This window comes from Pristiophorus japonicus, chromosome 11 (assembly GCF_044704955.1).
Source record: "Pristiophorus japonicus isolate sPriJap1 chromosome 11, sPriJap1.hap1, whole genome shotgun sequence".
Classification (NCBI taxonomy): Eukaryota; Metazoa; Chordata; class Chondrichthyes; family Pristiophoridae; genus Pristiophorus; species Pristiophorus japonicus.
In genome coordinates this window covers 33,347,712-33,365,118 of record NC_091987.1, presented here as the reverse complement: position 1 = coordinate 33,365,118, position 17,407 = coordinate 33,347,712, and the positions used below count along the sequence as shown (strand labels likewise).

Sequence of the window (17,407 nt, the reverse complement as noted above, 5' to 3'; positions counted from 1 at the left end):
GAGTGCTCAGAGTGAAACAATGTAACTTTTTATGGTGCGTTTAGTCGTCAGTACAGAAACTTTCCCGTTCACTTCATTTGAATGGGGAGTCAGACGGTGCAATGCCATTTTCGCACATTGTGAACAGCAATTTCTGGATTTCCATGTTTAATTGCGCATATGTGCTCGCTGGATGTTGCTGTTCAATTTGCACATATATAATGAATGCTGTTAGCCTCACTGTTATTTTCACAGCAATCTTTTAACCAGTCCTAATCTAAAAAAGCACCAGAATGTTGGACCAGTGGACTTTTAAATCCGTGAAAACAAAGAATGACAAAAGATTATGCTTTCCTTGTTCAGTCACTTGTAGAATGAATGTCAGGTTTGATTCCTACATGTGTTTGTATTAGAATGGAAGACTATCACAAAGGCACCAGCAGCTGTCGTTGATTCAGCTGAAAATGGTGGCACAGCAGTGACACAACCAGAAGAAATGCCTCAAACTTCCCTGCCTATACCTACACCGGTAAGAAAGAATTGTGATTAATATTTTCCCAATAGAGTAAATGATTTTTTTTTCGATAAATGAATAATCTTTCCACGAGCAAAATGAATGGTGGCATTCTGATCCTGTTACCATTGCTGCGCTGCATTGCAAGCACTCTACTTGGAACTCCTTCACGGCAAACGAGCCAAAGGTGGGCAGAGGAAACGTTGCAAGGACACCCTCAAAACCTCCCTGATAGTGTAACACCTGGGACCAAAGACCGCCCTAAGTGGAGGAAGTGCATCCGGGAGGGCACCGAGCACCTCGAGTCTCATCGCCGAGAGCATGCAGAAGTCAAGCGCAGGCAGCGGAAAGAGCGTGCGGCAAACCAGGCTCCCCGCCCACCCTTTCCCTCAACGACTATCTGTGACCGGGACTGTGGTTCTCGTATTGGACCGTTTAACCACCTAAGGACTCATTTTAATTGAGTGGAAGCAAGTCTTCCTCGATTCCGAGGGACTGCCTATGACTGCATCAAGAAATACCAGTTCGGAATAAGTCCCCTCTTGTGTGTTTATATATTTCTTTAAGATAATCTCATCTGTCTAGGGTCTCCCTGATTTATTTCAGGCCTTCTCTGAAGACTAATACAACTTGCCACAGTGCTTCCGACACACACAAGTTGTTGCTGCAAATCACTTCAAATCATGCTTCCCGAAGGGGGATACTCTATATATCCTTTCCATGAAGCATTGGTCAGATGGTGGCTCAATATATTTGTGTGTTGAAATTGCCATCTTAAGTCACTGATTCTCTACTGGTTTATTTTGATGCCCTGGGAAAATCAAGAATACCCCATGGGCAACCCCACAAAAACATTTTCAGTGGGAAAGTTCAACACCGTATACAGCAACCAAGCCTGCATTGATGCCTTGTACACCTCACCCTCCCTTTGTTCTATTATTATTGGAAACACCATCAGTTGCATCAGCACGGGAACACTCTGCCTAAATCTCTACCTCTCTGTGATGTTCTCCCCTTTAAAATAATCTTCTCTTAAACCCATCCTTTCAAACATGCTTTCCACCCCATCTCCTAACTCCTCTCCCATCCTCTATGTGAAGTACCTTGGGATGTTCTCGATGTTAAAGGAGCTCTCCATATGCGTTTTATCTTTAGAGTATCAACAATGGGCTGATGATTCATCAGTTTATCCACAGTAAACTTCTGATTTCTTTCATGAAGAGCACACTGCATGATTAACATTTAAAATGTATTTTGTCTTTTGATCCTTGTTCCATACTATTATTTTATACTTAACCAGATTGCTCTACACTTGCTACCTTTTTGCCTACCTATCTTAAGGTTCAAATCCATCTCAAAATGGTTGTATTGTTCCTCGTTATTTGTATCAATGAGATATTGGCTCAGTTAATACATGTATCTTGCCCAAAATTGGAATTAAACCAATTTAGTTGAATGTGAATGATTATTAGTGAATTGTAGCTCTTGCTACTTTTATTTGAAATGCAGCACTTGAATTATGTCATTTGCAATTTAGTCAGTAATAGACTTAACATGGAAAAGCTTGGATTTATTTAGTTTTTTTTGAGGATTTGCAGAAAAAAGGAAGAAACGGACAATTGTCTTATTACAAATTACTGCCTTCGATACGTTTTGTGAGGCACATCAAAATATTTTAGAAACAAATGACTATTACTGTAAAATTTGTTGTTGCAGATTCCTGGAGTTCAGCCAATTCCAGCTGTTGGTAGACTCCATCCACCAAACTTTTCAACAATTCCTCCACCTACTTTCAATCCTGGAGTGCCACCTCCACCACCACCACCACCGCCTCCTCCATTTATGCGTCCTGGTTTCAATCCAGTCCAGCCACCGCCTGGTATGTTATTTCACAGGATTCTTTATTTGTGCTAGAATGTCTTCGCATTTACAACTTGGGAAAAATTTCAAGTTTACTACCTCAAGGTTGTATGTTTAGAGAAAAATATCTACAACTAATGTGTTGAGCATCTTATTCTCGAATCATGTACCTTTGATCTTAAAAGGTACCCTTTTTCTACTCGCATAAAATTTTCATTTATATAAACAAGCTTTATTAGGACGAGAAAGATTATCACCATTTTTTATTTTTTAAAGCATCTGACATTTTCCAAATTTCCAAACTGCAATGAATGATATGTTGGTATTGTGTAGGTTGAACAGTCTTTCAAAATTTCTGAAATATAAACCAAATTTTCCTTTTGTTATTTAAATATAATTGATCCTCGGTATATCATGTCTTTATTCTATTTCATTGTTTCTAATTCTGGTTTGGAGCATTTAGACGTTACTTAATTCTGACAATTTTTTCTTTCCCTGTGTGTTAAGTATGACCTATACTGAGTGGTCTTAGTCAAAAAGAACTGAAGATTGTGGTGTGGTTGGGCCTTTTAGACATCATCAGAGTCGATGATGCCAGAAAATGTTAGTGTACTGATTCCCCCCAGTGAGCAATGAGCCTGTACTGAGATATGTGGATAATAAACAATGTCCAAACAACAGCAATGCTGATATAAAAAGTAAACTATCTAAATTTCCCACAGTTTTCCATAAGAGTGGTTTTAAATGACAATTTAATTAGCAACAAATCTATATAAGAAATAAAAAACATTTCAATTGAGAATTTCTGAGAGTAGATTCACAGTATAGAACATCTGAAGAAAGCCATCATTTGACCTTCATATTTAACTTTATATCTCTTTGGGATTTGGAGATCATGTGACACATCTAGTATGATTATCGGGTGCACAAGTCCATGTATTTGCTTTCATTTCTTAAATTTATTCTTGGGATGTGGACAATACTGCCAGGGCTACATTTATTGCCCAATCCTTGTTTGCCTGCGTAGAGGGTTGGAGTTGCTTTCTTGAAGAGAAAATGCAGTGACTGTACTTCTATTTGTGTTTCCAGGCTATGTCAACCATGTAGAGTGGGACTAGAGTCATATGTAAGCCAGACTGGGTATGGGTGGCAGGTCTCCTTCCCTGTAGGGCATTTGTGAACCAGTTGGGTATTTATTGTAATCTTGTAGTTTTCAAGGTCATTTTTCTTCTGGTGACAGCCCACAAATTGGCAGCAACATTAAATTTAGTTTTGCAACTTGCTATGGTGGGATTTGAACAAACAACTTTTGGGTTTCTAGTCCAGTACCATTACCATACCTATCATGTTTTATTTAAGATTATTTTAATTAAATAAGCGGGAAAATACATAGCTAATATTATTTAGAATCGCTGCTTTTCTGGTCTGTTTTTAACGTCAGCTAATTTAGCACAGACTAGCAATTGAACCCAGAGTCTTCATGGTCCATATTGCTCAGAGTTAGAAACACATTTTACATTCAGAAAATAAGAATGAAAAGTTTTCATTTATTTAGGACCTAATTGCATCTCTCAAATGTCATCAAACACTTCACATTCAGTGCATTGCCCTGAAATGCAGTGGCTGTTTATGTACACAGCAAGATCTCTCAAACAGTGAAATGAATGATTACTTAGTTTGTTATGGGAGAAAAATTAGCAGGGACCTGGGAGAGCTGCCTATTGTTTAAATAGTACCATTCACTTGAGTAAGCAGCTGAGGCCATGGCTTAATGACGGACAGGAAAAGACCCTCTGATCTATCCAGCCTGTCACACACACTTGTGATTCCTTGTACATCACAATATAGACATTCCCCATCCAAAACCATGTGATCTGGGAGAGATTCTGGGAAATTCCTCTCTGAAACCCTAAGGTGATCGAAGCTAGTCCAGGAACATCGTACGACTCTTCCCCTGCCTCAGTTCTCCTGCTGAAACCCTCATCCATGCCTTTGTTACCTCTAGACTTGACTACTTCACCGTACGCCTGGCCGACCTCCCACGTTCTACTCTCTGTAAACTTGAGATCATCCAAAACTCTGCTGCCCATATCCCAACTCGCATCAAGTGTCATTCGCCCGTGATCGCTGACCTACATTGGCTCCCCGTTAAGCAACATGATTTTAAAATTCTCATTCTTGTTTTCAAATCTTTCCATGGCCTCGCCCCTCCCTATCTCTGTAACCCCCTCCGACTCCATAACCCTCAGAGATTTCTGGGCCTCTTGAACATCCTCGATTTTCATCGCTCCACCATTGGTAGCTGTTCCTTCAGCTGCCAAGGCTCTAAGCTCTGGAATTCCCTCCCTAAATCTCTCTCTCTCCCTACCTCTCGTTTCTCCTTTAAGATGCTCCTTAAAACCTACCTCTTTAACCAAACGTTTAGTCATCTGCCTTAATATCTGCTTGTGTGGCTTGGTGTCAAATTTTTGTTATCTAATGCTTTTGTGAAGTGCCTTACTATGGCCACAGTTTGTTGACATTACTCTGGCCATGATTAATGTTATGTGGGTTATGTACCTTTTGTATGAGGAGATCTCCGTCTCAGCCAGAAACCATTCCAGTGAAATAGCATCTGCCGCAAAAGCTGACCGCCTGTTCCACAGGTCTGCTATTGTCTGAGGAAAAGAACCACCTCCTGACATCTAACCTAGATTATTAATTTGAACGAACTTTCAACTCAGAACACAATCTATTTCCTTCATGATCTTATAAAACTTGATTAAATTACCCTCAAATCTATGCTTCTCCAAACCTAAAGTGTAGAGTTCAAACTCTTTTAGCCTAAGATGCTTGAGCCTGGGAATTAATCTAGTGGACCTCATCGGCACCATTTCTAAAGCCTCTATCACCCACCATGTGAGGAGACCTAAACTGGACAGAGTACTCTAACTGAGGCCTGACCATCCAAAGGATGACACTTCCAACAATGCAGCTTAGATTATAAACTTGAGTCCTGGAATAAGGCTTGAAATCACATCATTCTGACTCAGCGCGCTACCAACAGGGCAGTTTGACACCATGAAATGGGGAACACTTGCATCGATTTAACCAGCTATTCTGTGGGCTTATTTTATATTTAGACTTTGTGGGCAGAATACTTTGTGGCTATGAAGGTTGCTGTTTTTAAAACCATGTTTTTGGAGACTATTACAAAATAATTGACCCATGAATATGCCATTAAAATAGATTTTGAAAATGTTTTGATTCCTCGTAGCATTGTTTTTTAATTTTAATTTAATTCCATAGTTATAGACAGTTAATGAATCAGTGACCCTTTCCTCTTGTTCTGTTTCTTGATCAATTAGAATGACATGATAATGAGAGCATATCATGTTTTATAACTCTACCACAGATGCTTGGAAAATAGGTTAGGCTGTAAAGTGGGAGAAGATGCTCAGCTACAGTCCTATTAAATGGGACCCTGTCAGGATAACTTTAAAATTACTTTTTGGTTGTATGCTGTGCTTATCAAAATAAGGGATGTTCATGCTGGGAAATGGAATGCTTCTTCTTTTGTGCATTTATTGTCAGCACCAAGTACTTTCAGGTCAGATAAAACGCGCTTAGATACAGAGTAAAATTCCTATTATTCTGTTCCAACAGTATGTTTCAACTCCGTCTCAGTTAACTTATTTTTCATCGGTGTGACATTTTCCTATTTCCCACATTTGTGACCTCTCTGAATGAGATTGATGCTTAGTTGTAATTGTGTGCAGTGAACTCCTGTTTGCTTGGAACTGAGTTGACCCTACTCAAACTCGCTTCACAGATCATCCTTACATTCAATAGACTTGCACATCATCATTCTGAAGTTCAGAAGTGAAAAGCTAGTGTGGTAACCTATTGTACGACTTAGTAACTCGTGTATTTTATTTTGCACAGCTTCTGAGTCAGAAGGTTGTGGGTTCAAATCCCATTCCAATAACTTGAGCAGATAAATCTAGGCTGATTCTCTACTGCAGTGCTGAGGGAGTGCTGCACTGTCAGAGGTACCATCTTTCAGATGAGACACTAAACCGAGGCCCCGTCTGCCCCCTCAAGTGGACGTAAAAGATCCCATGGCACTATTTTGAAGAAGAGCAGAGGAGTTATCCCTGGTGTCCTGGTCAATATTTATCTCTCAATCAACATAACAAAAACAGATTATCTGGTCATTATCACATTGCTGTTTGTGGGAGTTTGCTGTGCGCACATTGGCTACTGCATTTCCCACATTACAACAGTGACTACACTCCAAAAGTACTTCATTGGCTGTAAAGCGTTTTAAGACATCCGGTAGTCGTGAAAGGCGCTATATAAATGCAAGTCTTTCTTTTGCATAGCCTTGTTGATAGAATTGTATTTAATGGTTTTATTACCAACGACGGCCAATTAAGACATAATGGACTGTACAAATTTGGGTCTGCGTGGACACCATTTCACGTTCAGTCCTATATGTGGACCAAACATCTACCCAATGTTGTGTTGCACAATAGTGTAACTCGGAGGTATTCCAATAATACCCCTTTGTGATCTGCACCGAATATTCATGGTTTTCACGTGCTCTGCTTCAATCTCTGAAGGTTGATTGAGAAATTACTTAGCAACACAAGGCCAGATAGAAATCATTCAACTGCTTTATTTCACAGTAAGGTGAACATACAGCACAGCCATTAATTCACTTAATTCAGTTCATACAAATTATCTTTGCAGAATAATACAAAGGCAACACACCATTAAAATCTCTGGATTGACTTACCTAACTTGAACAAAATGGCTTCTAACTGTCCATCAGCATTTGTAACATCTTTGTCTCTGCAAAACCCCTCACAGCTTTCCATTTAACAAATCTTGACAGACCTTGCAGAAATCATAGAAAGCTACAACAGAAGCAGTCCATTCAGTCCATCGATCCTGTGCAGCTCTGAAAAATCTATCCAATTAGTCCCATTCCCCTACTTTTCCCCCATAGCACGTGTCCCAGTTTCTTTCATTTTATCTCCCTCCGTTCATAAATGAGGACTGAGACTTTCCAACACAATGGTTGAAGTTTTTCAATTAATTGGTTAGTCTTTGGGGAAATAACTTTCATTTAGCATTTTAACTACTTTTCATAAGTGCCTCAACATTTAAAAGTATATCTTTTTTAAAATTCTTGTAGAAAAATTGTCACAAAATTCTGAAATGTGACATTTGCCTTCAGAAATGTACATGGAGATAGAAAGAGTGAACACATTTTGGACTCATCATTAGATGATCCATTTTTTGGCTTATCGTTATGTTAACAAAATAATTTCAATTATGTAAAAATTGTGTTCTTTCAGGTTATCTTCCACCAGGAGCTATTCCTCCGTTGAGTGCTGCAATGCCCATTGGAAGTACAGGAACTAACATTCCAACATGCGAGTCTTCCCATCTTCCCGGTTAGTCACTTTCTATTGCTTCATTTTATAATTTGTGATCTCCAGGAGACATTAACTCATCATAGTTTAGTAAACAACCAGATCTGAAAGTTAATTTGTCTAGTCATTCATTACAAATTTGGACAGGTCTCCTATTGAAAAAAATCCTATGGTTACTTAGCTTTTGAAGAGATTTTTGAGGCAGAACTTGAAGATATTAACTAAGCTGGCACATATCAGCAGACCGTACTCCTTTTTTTCTCTAGTCATCGTATTGTTTATGGCCTGTCACAAGAGGAATTTTCCTAAATCAGAGATATTCTCTCTCATGCAATGTACAGGGTTGTTGCTTGTCAACAGTTTCTTGTTTTGTCTTTTTAAACATAATGGCACTTTTCAAATTCTGTGTTAACTGCAGAAAACTATTTCCTATTAATTGCAGTTATACATGTTGTGCTGGTTACTTTCTCTTTGACCAGTATTATCGTGAAGGTTAAAATCTGAAGACTTACAAAGAAGAATGAAATGAAAATTTATTTTAAGTCACTCCTACTGTTTTTATCAGACTGAGATAATAGCTGTGAAAGGAATTTGGTCAAATGAGCTACAAATCATTTTCTTTCCACACTTCTGGAAATGAGCTCACCATCAAAATACTGTCTATTACTATAAAATAGATTCTGTGTACATATAAACTTGGTTTCATGGGGGTAAAAGGAGTACGCGATCTGCTCTGATCAGAAAACATTTCCAGAGCATCCAGGCAATCTACAAAGCAAATCTGTCTGGGACTTGATTGCTGAAATACATCACCTTACAGAATATAGCAGGAGGCCAATCAATGGTCTTAAGATATTTCCATGGGGAAATCTGGAAGGCAATGCAAGGAAGCCAGTAAAACTAGTAAAATGGCCTTGATCCTTTTAATTATGGAGGTTGAGGCTGGCTAGATTCTGGAACAGATTCAAAAATGAAATGGAGACTGCTTTTCCATTTAAAGATTTTTGAAAGTAAACTAAACAAGAAAGGAAGAAAATATTCTCAAATTATTATAATCAGTATATCTACAATGTCACTTAAGATAATGTAACTTATTGCAGCTATGGGGTAGAATGACGCTATAAGAATGAGACCTCTAAATAAATTCACATGAAAGCTTTAGTAATGTAAATAGTCTGTAAGACAGCATAGTTAATTATTGCTATATGCATGCTGTGCATCGTATTTATAGTATTCCAAAAGTAAACCTTAACCTATTTGTAGAATCTATTATCATATTCCGGGGCCTGAGCTCTGTATGTAAAACTAACATACAGGATACAAATGTACATTTATATTGCTGAACAGGTAAAACTCTGCCTTGTGGCTATTATCTGCTTCTGCTCATGAGCAACTATACCCCTTGTGGTCAATTTAGTTATAAACAGCAACATTTACAGTTTTTGAATAATAGTTGTGACATTGGAATTAATTCTGCACTTGTTTGAGACGGTGTGTACTGAAGCTGGATTACTAGTACGTCGCTGGATTACTAAAATACATTCAGATTTTGGTGATGGGTTAACTATTTTATTATTTTTTTAAAAAGCTGATTGAAAGCAAATTCAAAAGAATCTCAATGAAGTTTATTAAGCAATAGGCAATAGTATAGCTATTCCTGTGAATGTTTAAAAATGTATAGAGACATTGAAGTTGAGAACGTGGGAATTGTATAGGGACAGTATAAGTTAACAAAGAATTCATGGAGGAATAGCCATGACATCTCAGACTCGAGACTGCGAAATGTTACAACACTAACACTTATTGAAACAAAACCCACAGCTTGCAGAAAAACCTCAAGGTCTTATTAAATCATGTTATTAACCTGAAACATTAACAGAAGGTCTTTGTTTAAAATCAGACCATACTTAGGTCGGCTTATGAGTGGACAAAGGGAAAGAGGGATCAAAAGAGATAGGCTGAACTAGGATGTCACTCTAGCCCTATCTTATCTTTTGCCGAAAATGTATAACCGTCGTCCCTTTACAATGTAACGTCACTTTGTCCGTAGGAAGTGGGTGCGTTCTATCAGAGTTGCATTCCTTCTGTCTGATAAGGTCCCCGATCGGGATTTGCTTTTTAAATAAAAGCTTGCTTTATTTAAAGCACAAACGGTATTCGTTTCAGTAATTTTGCTGAACCAGATTGAGGTAAAAGAATCCAGAAATCAACATTCCAACTGTAAAAGCCAAGGTGTCAACTATTCTGTCTCGGGAATTCATCCTTTTGAAGGGAAGTGTCCTCGCATCCAGTGAAACCCACAAGAGCCATCAAGTAGTCTCCTAGTGGCACTGATGCCCACACCTTCAGATTTGGGCACATACCAATGGAAGGATATAATAATCATAGAATCACAGAAGGAGGCCATTTGGCCCGTCGTGCCGATGCTTGCTATTTGAAAAAGTAACCGTGCTTAGTCCCACATCCCTACTTTTTGTCCGTAACCCTGTAAGTTCCTCAGCCCGTTGAACTGCCCTTTTAAAATTATTTATGGAATTAGCATCCACCACCTTTTCAGGTGTAGCGTTCCAGATCCCGTCAACTGAGTGAAAACAATTCTCCTTATCACCTCTCTAGATATTTTGCCAGTGATTTTGAATCGATGACCTCTTGTTATTGACCCATTTGCCAGAGGGAATCCTTTTTCTCTATCTACTCTAAACTGCTCAACATCTTGAAAACTTCTATTAGATCACAGTATAACCCTCTCTGTTCATAGGAGTACAGAGGATATACAGCACAGAAACAGGCCATTCAGCTCAACCAGTCCATGCCGGTGTTTATGCTCCACTCGAGCCTCTTCCCATCTTTCCTCCTCTATATCAGCATAACCCACTATTTCCTTCTCCCTCATATGCTTGTCTAGCGTCCCCTTAAATGCGTCTATACTATTCGCTTCAACCACACCCTGTGGTAACGGGTTCCACATTCTCACCACTCTTTGGGTAAAGAAGTTTCTTCTGAAATCCCTATTGGATTTCTTGGTTACTATCTTTTATTGATGGTCTCTAATTATGCTCTTCCCCACAAGTGGAAACATTCTGTATCTACTCTTAACAAATCCTTTCATAATTTTAAAGACCTCTATTAGGTCACCTTTTTTCAAGAGAAAAGAGGCCCAGCCTGTTCACCTTTTCCTGATATGTATATCCTTGCATTTCTGGTATCATCCTTGTAAATCTTCTATGCACCCTCTCCAGTGCTCTATATCCTTTTTTATAATATGGTGATTAGAACTATCTGCAGTACTCTGCAGTCTAACCAAAGTTCAATGCAGGTTGAGCATAATTTCCCTACTTTTCAATTCTATATCACTAGAAATAAATCCTAGTACATGGTTTGCTTTTTTTTTATGGTCTTGCTAACCTTTGTCGCAACTTGTAGCGATTTGTGTATTTGTAGTCAGAGATCCCTTTGCTCCTCTACCCCACCTAAACTCTCACCCTCTAAATTATAAGTGACCTCCCTATTCTTCCAACCAAAATGTAATAACTTACATTTATTTGTGTTGAACTTCATTTACCAGTATATGCCCATTCTGCAATTCTATTAATGTCCTCCTGTAATTTGTTGCAGTCTCCTCAGTAGTGACTCTTACCCCCAATTTGGTGTCATCTGCAAATTTAGAAATTGTATTTTTGATTCCAAAGTCTAAATCGTTAATAGAAATTGTGAACTACAGTGGTCCCAGCACTGATCCTTGTGGAATACCACTACCCACCTGACACCGTGAATTTACCCCTACTCTCTGCTTTTTGTCTTGAAGTCAACCGCTACCCATTCTGCTATTTGTCCCCTGACTCTGCATTCTCTGACCTTGTTCATCAATCTATTATGGGGTACCTTATTGAAGGCCTTTTGAAAATCTAGATAAATTACATCTACTGTGTTACCATTGTCTACTCTCTCTGTTACCTCTTCAAAAAATTCAATGAGGTTGGTCAAGCAAGACTTTCCCTTTTGAAATCCATGCTGACCATTTGTTATATTTTTGGTTTCTAGATGTTTTTCTATTTTCTCCTTTAGTAGGGATTCCATTATTATACCACCGATGTTAAGCTGACTGGTCTATAATTCCCTGGACATGTTCTATCCCCCTTAAAAATAGGTATTATGTTAGCTATCCGCCAGATCTCTGGCACTATACCTTTTTCTAACATTATTAAATGTGTGCAGTAAGGCCTCTGCGATCTCTTCCGTAGATTCTTTAAAATGCGTGGATGCAATCCATCCAGACCAGGGGTTTTATCCTCTTTGAGTTTGATTAGTTTATTTAATATATCCCCTCTTTTTATGACTAATCTCATTATCCAATGTCATGTCCACCTGTTCTATCTGCCTGGTAAATAGTGAAGCAAAATAATTATTTAATATTTCTGCCTGTAAAATATTTTACTATTTTATTTTATGTTCCTTGATAATTTAAATTCATAGTTTCTCTTTGCCTTCTGAATTGTTTTTTTGACTTCTCCTAATCTCTTTGTATTCTCCCTTATCATGCACTCCACTGCTGTCAATGTACTTAATGTATGCCTCTTTCCTTACCCTCAATTGTTCCCTTATGGCTTTATTCATTCATGGAGTTTCATTAGTGTTTAGTTTGTTCTTGCCATTTAGCAGAATATATTGTTCCTGCACTCTGTTAAACACTGTTTTAAATGTTTCCCATTGCTGCTATACATCGCTTTTTGCCAATATTGTTGCCCATTTTAATTTCCCAAGTTCTATTCAGCGCCATTCAAAACCAACTTTTCTCCAATCTATTACCCTGGTTTTCATCATACTTATGTCCTTCTCAATTATCATCTTAAAGCGTCTTGTATTATGGTCACTATTGCCTAAATGTTCCCCTACGTTTACATCTCTTACCTGCTCTGGTTCATTCTCCATTACTAGATCCAATAGCGAATCATCTCACAAGAAATAGGAGCAGGAGTAGGCCATTTGACCCCTTGAGCCTGCTCCACCATTTAATAAGATCATGGCTGATCTGATCATAGACTCAGTTCCACTTCCTTGCCCACTCCCCATAACCCTTTATTCCCTTATCGCTCAAATTTGTCTACGCCTTAAATATATTCAAAGACCCAGCCTCCACAGCTCTCTGGGGCAGAGAATTCCACAGATTTACAATCCTCTGAGAAGAAATTCTTCCTCATCAGTTTTAAATGGGCAGCACTTTATTCTGAGACTATGCCCTCTGGTTTTAGTTTCACCATGAGTGGAAATATACGCTCTGCATCTATCTTGTCCAGCCCTCTCATTATCTTACATGTTTCGATAAGATCATCCCTCATTCTTCTGAACTCCAATGAGTATAGACCCAACCTACTCAACTTCTCTTCATAAGTCAAACCCCTCATCTCCAGAATCAACCTAGTGAACCTTCTCTTAACAGCGTCCAATGCAAGTATATCCTTCCTTAAGTACGGAGACCAAAACTGCATGCAGTACTCTAGGTGTAGACTCACCAATACCCTGTACAGTTGTAGCAGGACTTCTCTGCTTTTATACTCTTCCCCCCCTTGCAATAAAGGCCAACATTCCATTTGCCTTCCTGATTACTTGCTGTACCGGCATACTAACTTTTTGTGTTTCATGCACAAGGACCCCCGGGGCCCTCTCTACTGAAGCACTTTGCAATTTTTCTCCATTTAAATTATAATTTGCTTTTCTATTTTTTTCTGCCAAAGTGGATAACCTCGTGTTTTCCCTCACTATATTCCATCTACCAGATTTTTGCCCACTCACTTAGCCTGTCTATATCCCTTTGCAGATTTTTTGTGTCCTACTCACAATTTGCTTTCCCGCTCATCTTTGTGTCATCAGCAATCTTGGTTACATTACATAAGAACATAAGAATTAGGAACAGGAGTAGGCCATCTAGCCCCTCGAGCCTGCTCCGCCATTCAACAAGATCATGGCTGATCTGGCCGTGGACTCAGCTCCACTTACCCGCCCGCTCCCCGTAACCCTTAATTCCCTTATTGGTTAAAAATCTATCTATCTGTGACTTGAATACATTCAATGAGCTAGCCTCAACTGCTTCCTTGGGCAGAGAATTCCACAGATTCACAACCCTCTGGGAGAAGAAATTCCTTCTCAACTCGGTTTTAAATTGGCTCCCCCGTATTTTGAGGCTGTGCCCCCTAGTTCTAGTCTCCCCGACCAGTGGAAACAACCTCTCTGCCTCTATCTTGTCTATCCCTTTCATGATTTTAAATGTTTCTATAAGATCACCCCTCATCCTTCTGAACTCCAACGAGTAAAGACCCAGTCTACTCAATCTATCATCATAAGTTAACCCCCTCATCTCCGGAATCAGCCTAGTGAATCGTCTCTGTACCCCCTCCAAAGCTAGTATGTCCTTCCTCAAGTAAGGTGGCCAAAACTGCACGCAGTACTCCAGGTGCGGCCTCACCAATACCATATACAGTTGCAGAAGGACCTCCCTGCTTTTGTACTCCATCCCCCTCGCAATGAAGGCCAACATTCCATTCGCCTTCCTGATTACTTGCTGCACCTGCAAACTAACTTTTTGGGATTCATGCACAAGGACCCCAGGTCCCTCTGCACCTCAGCATGTTGTAATTTCTCCCCATTCAAATAATATTCCCTTTTACTGTTTTTTTTTCCCAAGGTGGATGACCTCACATTTTCCGACATTGTATTCCATCTGCCAAACCTTAGCCCATTCGCTTAACCTATCTAAATCTCTGTGCAGCCTTTCTGTGTCCTCTACACAACCCGCTTTCCCACTAATCTTTGTGTCATCTGCAAATTTTGTTACACTACACTCTGTCCCCTCTTCCCGGTCATCTATGTATATTGTAAACAGTTGTGGTCCCAGCACCGATCCCTGTGGCACACCACTAACCACCGATTTCCAACCCGAAAAGGACCCATTTATCCCGACTCTCTGCTTTCTGTGCACAGTCCTCCAGATGCGGTCTCACCAAAGCCCTGTACAATTGTAGCAAGACTTCCTTACTCTTGTACTCCAGCCCCCTTGCTATAAAAAGCCAACATGCCATTTGCCTTCTGAATTGCTTGCTAATTCTGTGTTTCCTGTACAAGGACACCTAAGTCTCTCTGAGCACAAGCATTTAATCTTTTGTCACCATTAAAAAAATTACACTCAGTCTCTTCATCCAAGTCATTAATATAGATTTTAAATAGTTGAGGCCCCAGCATCGATCCCTGTGGCACCTCACTAGTTACTGTTTGCCAACCGGAAAATGACCCGTTTATCCCGATTTTCTCTTTTCTGTTAGTTAGCCAATCCTCAATCCATGCTAATATTACCCCCAACCCATGAACTTTTATCTTGTGCAGTCACCTTTTCAGTGGCACCTTATCGAATGCCTTCTGGAAATCCAAATACACCACATCCACTTGTTCCCCCTTATCCACCCTGCTCGTTACATCCTTGAAGAACTCCAACAAATTTGTCAAACATGATTTCCCTTTCATAAAACCATGCTGACTCTGCTTGATTGAATTATACTTTTCCAAATGTCCTGGTACTACTTCCTTAATAATGGCTTCCAGCATTTTCCCAACAACAGATGTTAGGCTAACCGGTCTATAGTTTTCTGCTTTCTGTCTGCCTCCTTTTTTTAAACAAGGGTGTTACATTTGCAGCTTTCCCAGAATCCAGAGAATTTTGGTAGATTACAAATTCATCCACTATCTCTGCAGCCACTTGATTTAGGACCATAGGATGCAAGCCATCAGATCCAGGAGACTTGTCTGCTTTTAATCCCATTATTTTACAGAGTACTACTTCTTTATAGTGATTGTATTAAGTTCCTCCCTCCCTATAGCCCCTTGATTATCCCCTATTGGGATGTTTTTAGTGTCTTCTACCACGAAGACCGATAATAAAATATTTGTTCAAAGTCTCTGCCATTTCCCTGTTCCCCATTATTAATTCCCCAGTCTCATCCTCTAGGGGGACCAACATTTATTTTAGCCACTCTTTTCCTTTTTATATACCTGTAGAAACTCTTGCTATCTGTTTTTATATTTCGTGCTGGTTTACTTTCATAATCTATCTTCCCTATATTATTTTTTTAGTTCTTTGCTGGCTTTTAATAGTTTCCCAATCCTCTGGCCTCCCACTAGTCTTGGCCACATTTGATACCATCCCTTATTTCCATAGTTGGCCATGGATGGTTATCCCTTCTCTTACAGCCTTTCCTTCTCACTGGGATATATTTTTGTTGAGAATTATGAAATATCTCCTTAAATGTCTGCCACTGCTCATCAACCATCCCACTCTGTAATCTATTTTCCCAGTTCACTTTAGCCAACTCTGCCCTCATACTTTTGTAGTCTCCTTTATTTAAGCCGAGGACACTGATTAGAGAGCCAACTTTCTCACCCTCCAACTGAATTTGAAATTCAACCATGTTATGGTCACTCATTCCTAGAGGATCCTTTACTAGGAGATTGTTTATTAATCCTGTCTCATTACACAGAACCAGATCTAAGATAGCCTGCCCCCTGGTTGGTTCTGCATCATACTGTTCAAGGAAACTATCCCGGATACACTATGAACTCTTCCTCAAGGCTATCCTGTCCAACTTGCTTTGTCCAATCATTGTGAAGGTTAAAATCTTCCATGATTATTGCCGTTCCTTTTTTACAAGCCTCCATTATTTCTTGATTTATACTCTGTCCAACAGTGTAGCTACTGTTCGGGGGGCCTATAGACTATGCCCACCAGCGACTTTTCCCCCTATTATTCCTTATTTCCACCCAAACTGATTAAACATCTTGATCTTCTAAGCCAATATCATTTCTCTCTAATGATCTCATCCTTTATTAACAGAACCCCACCTCCTTTTCCTTTCTGTCTCCTTCCGAATTGTCAAATACCCCATAATATTTAGTTCCCAGCCTTGGTCGCCTTGCAACCATGTCTCATTGGGCTTTTTACATATTGGGTTCGAAAGGAGTCCTGTACACATTGTAGGATCTCCATTCCCTTATCACCTTTACTTACCTCCTCTGTCCAATTAACATTAGGGTAGTTGAAATCCCCCATGATTATTATTTGTTTTTTTACTCATTTCCCTAATTTGTCTGCATATTTATTCCTCCACCTCCCTTCCACTATTAGGTCGTCTGTAGACTACACCTATTACTGTGATTGATCCTTTATTATCTTTTATCTCTATCCATATGGATTCTATTTGAGTATTGCTGATAGCTGCCAGTGTCCAATGAAAAGGAGAACAGTCCTAACTTTTTCAATCCTCCTCATAAATGGAAGTGTCTCATCCCTGATAACATCCTGGTAAACCTCTGTACCCTTTCTAAGGACTTTAGATCTTTCATGAAGTGTGGTGCCCAGAGTTGTCCACAATACTTCAGCTGACGCCTAACTTGTTGATTTATAAAGTCCTAGCATTATAAAGTCTTCGCTTTTATATTCTATGCCTCTATTTATAAACCCAAGTAACCCATATGCTTTTTTAACCACCTTATCAACTTGCCTGTCACCTTTAAGGATTTGTGTTTATGGACACCAGTGTATCTCTGCTCATCTACACTTTTCAAAAACGTGCCATTTATAGTATACTGA

General features: G+C 39.3%; 1 protein-coding gene across 1 annotated transcript in view; it reads left to right on the top strand.

Moving 5' to 3' along the window:
• The window catches only part of scaf4a (SR-related CTD-associated factor 4a), a 117,649-nt gene that overhangs the window by 84,323 nt on the left and 15,919 nt on the right, over positions 1-17,407 (top strand). Inside the window, exons 16-18 of the mRNA XM_070893330.1 lie at positions 393-508; positions 2,210-2,372; positions 7,699-7,797. Coding sequence (XP_070749431.1) covers positions 393-508; positions 2,210-2,372; positions 7,699-7,797 — 378 coding nt within the window. The remainder of the gene's footprint in view (positions 1-392; positions 509-2,209; positions 2,373-7,698; positions 7,798-17,407) is intronic.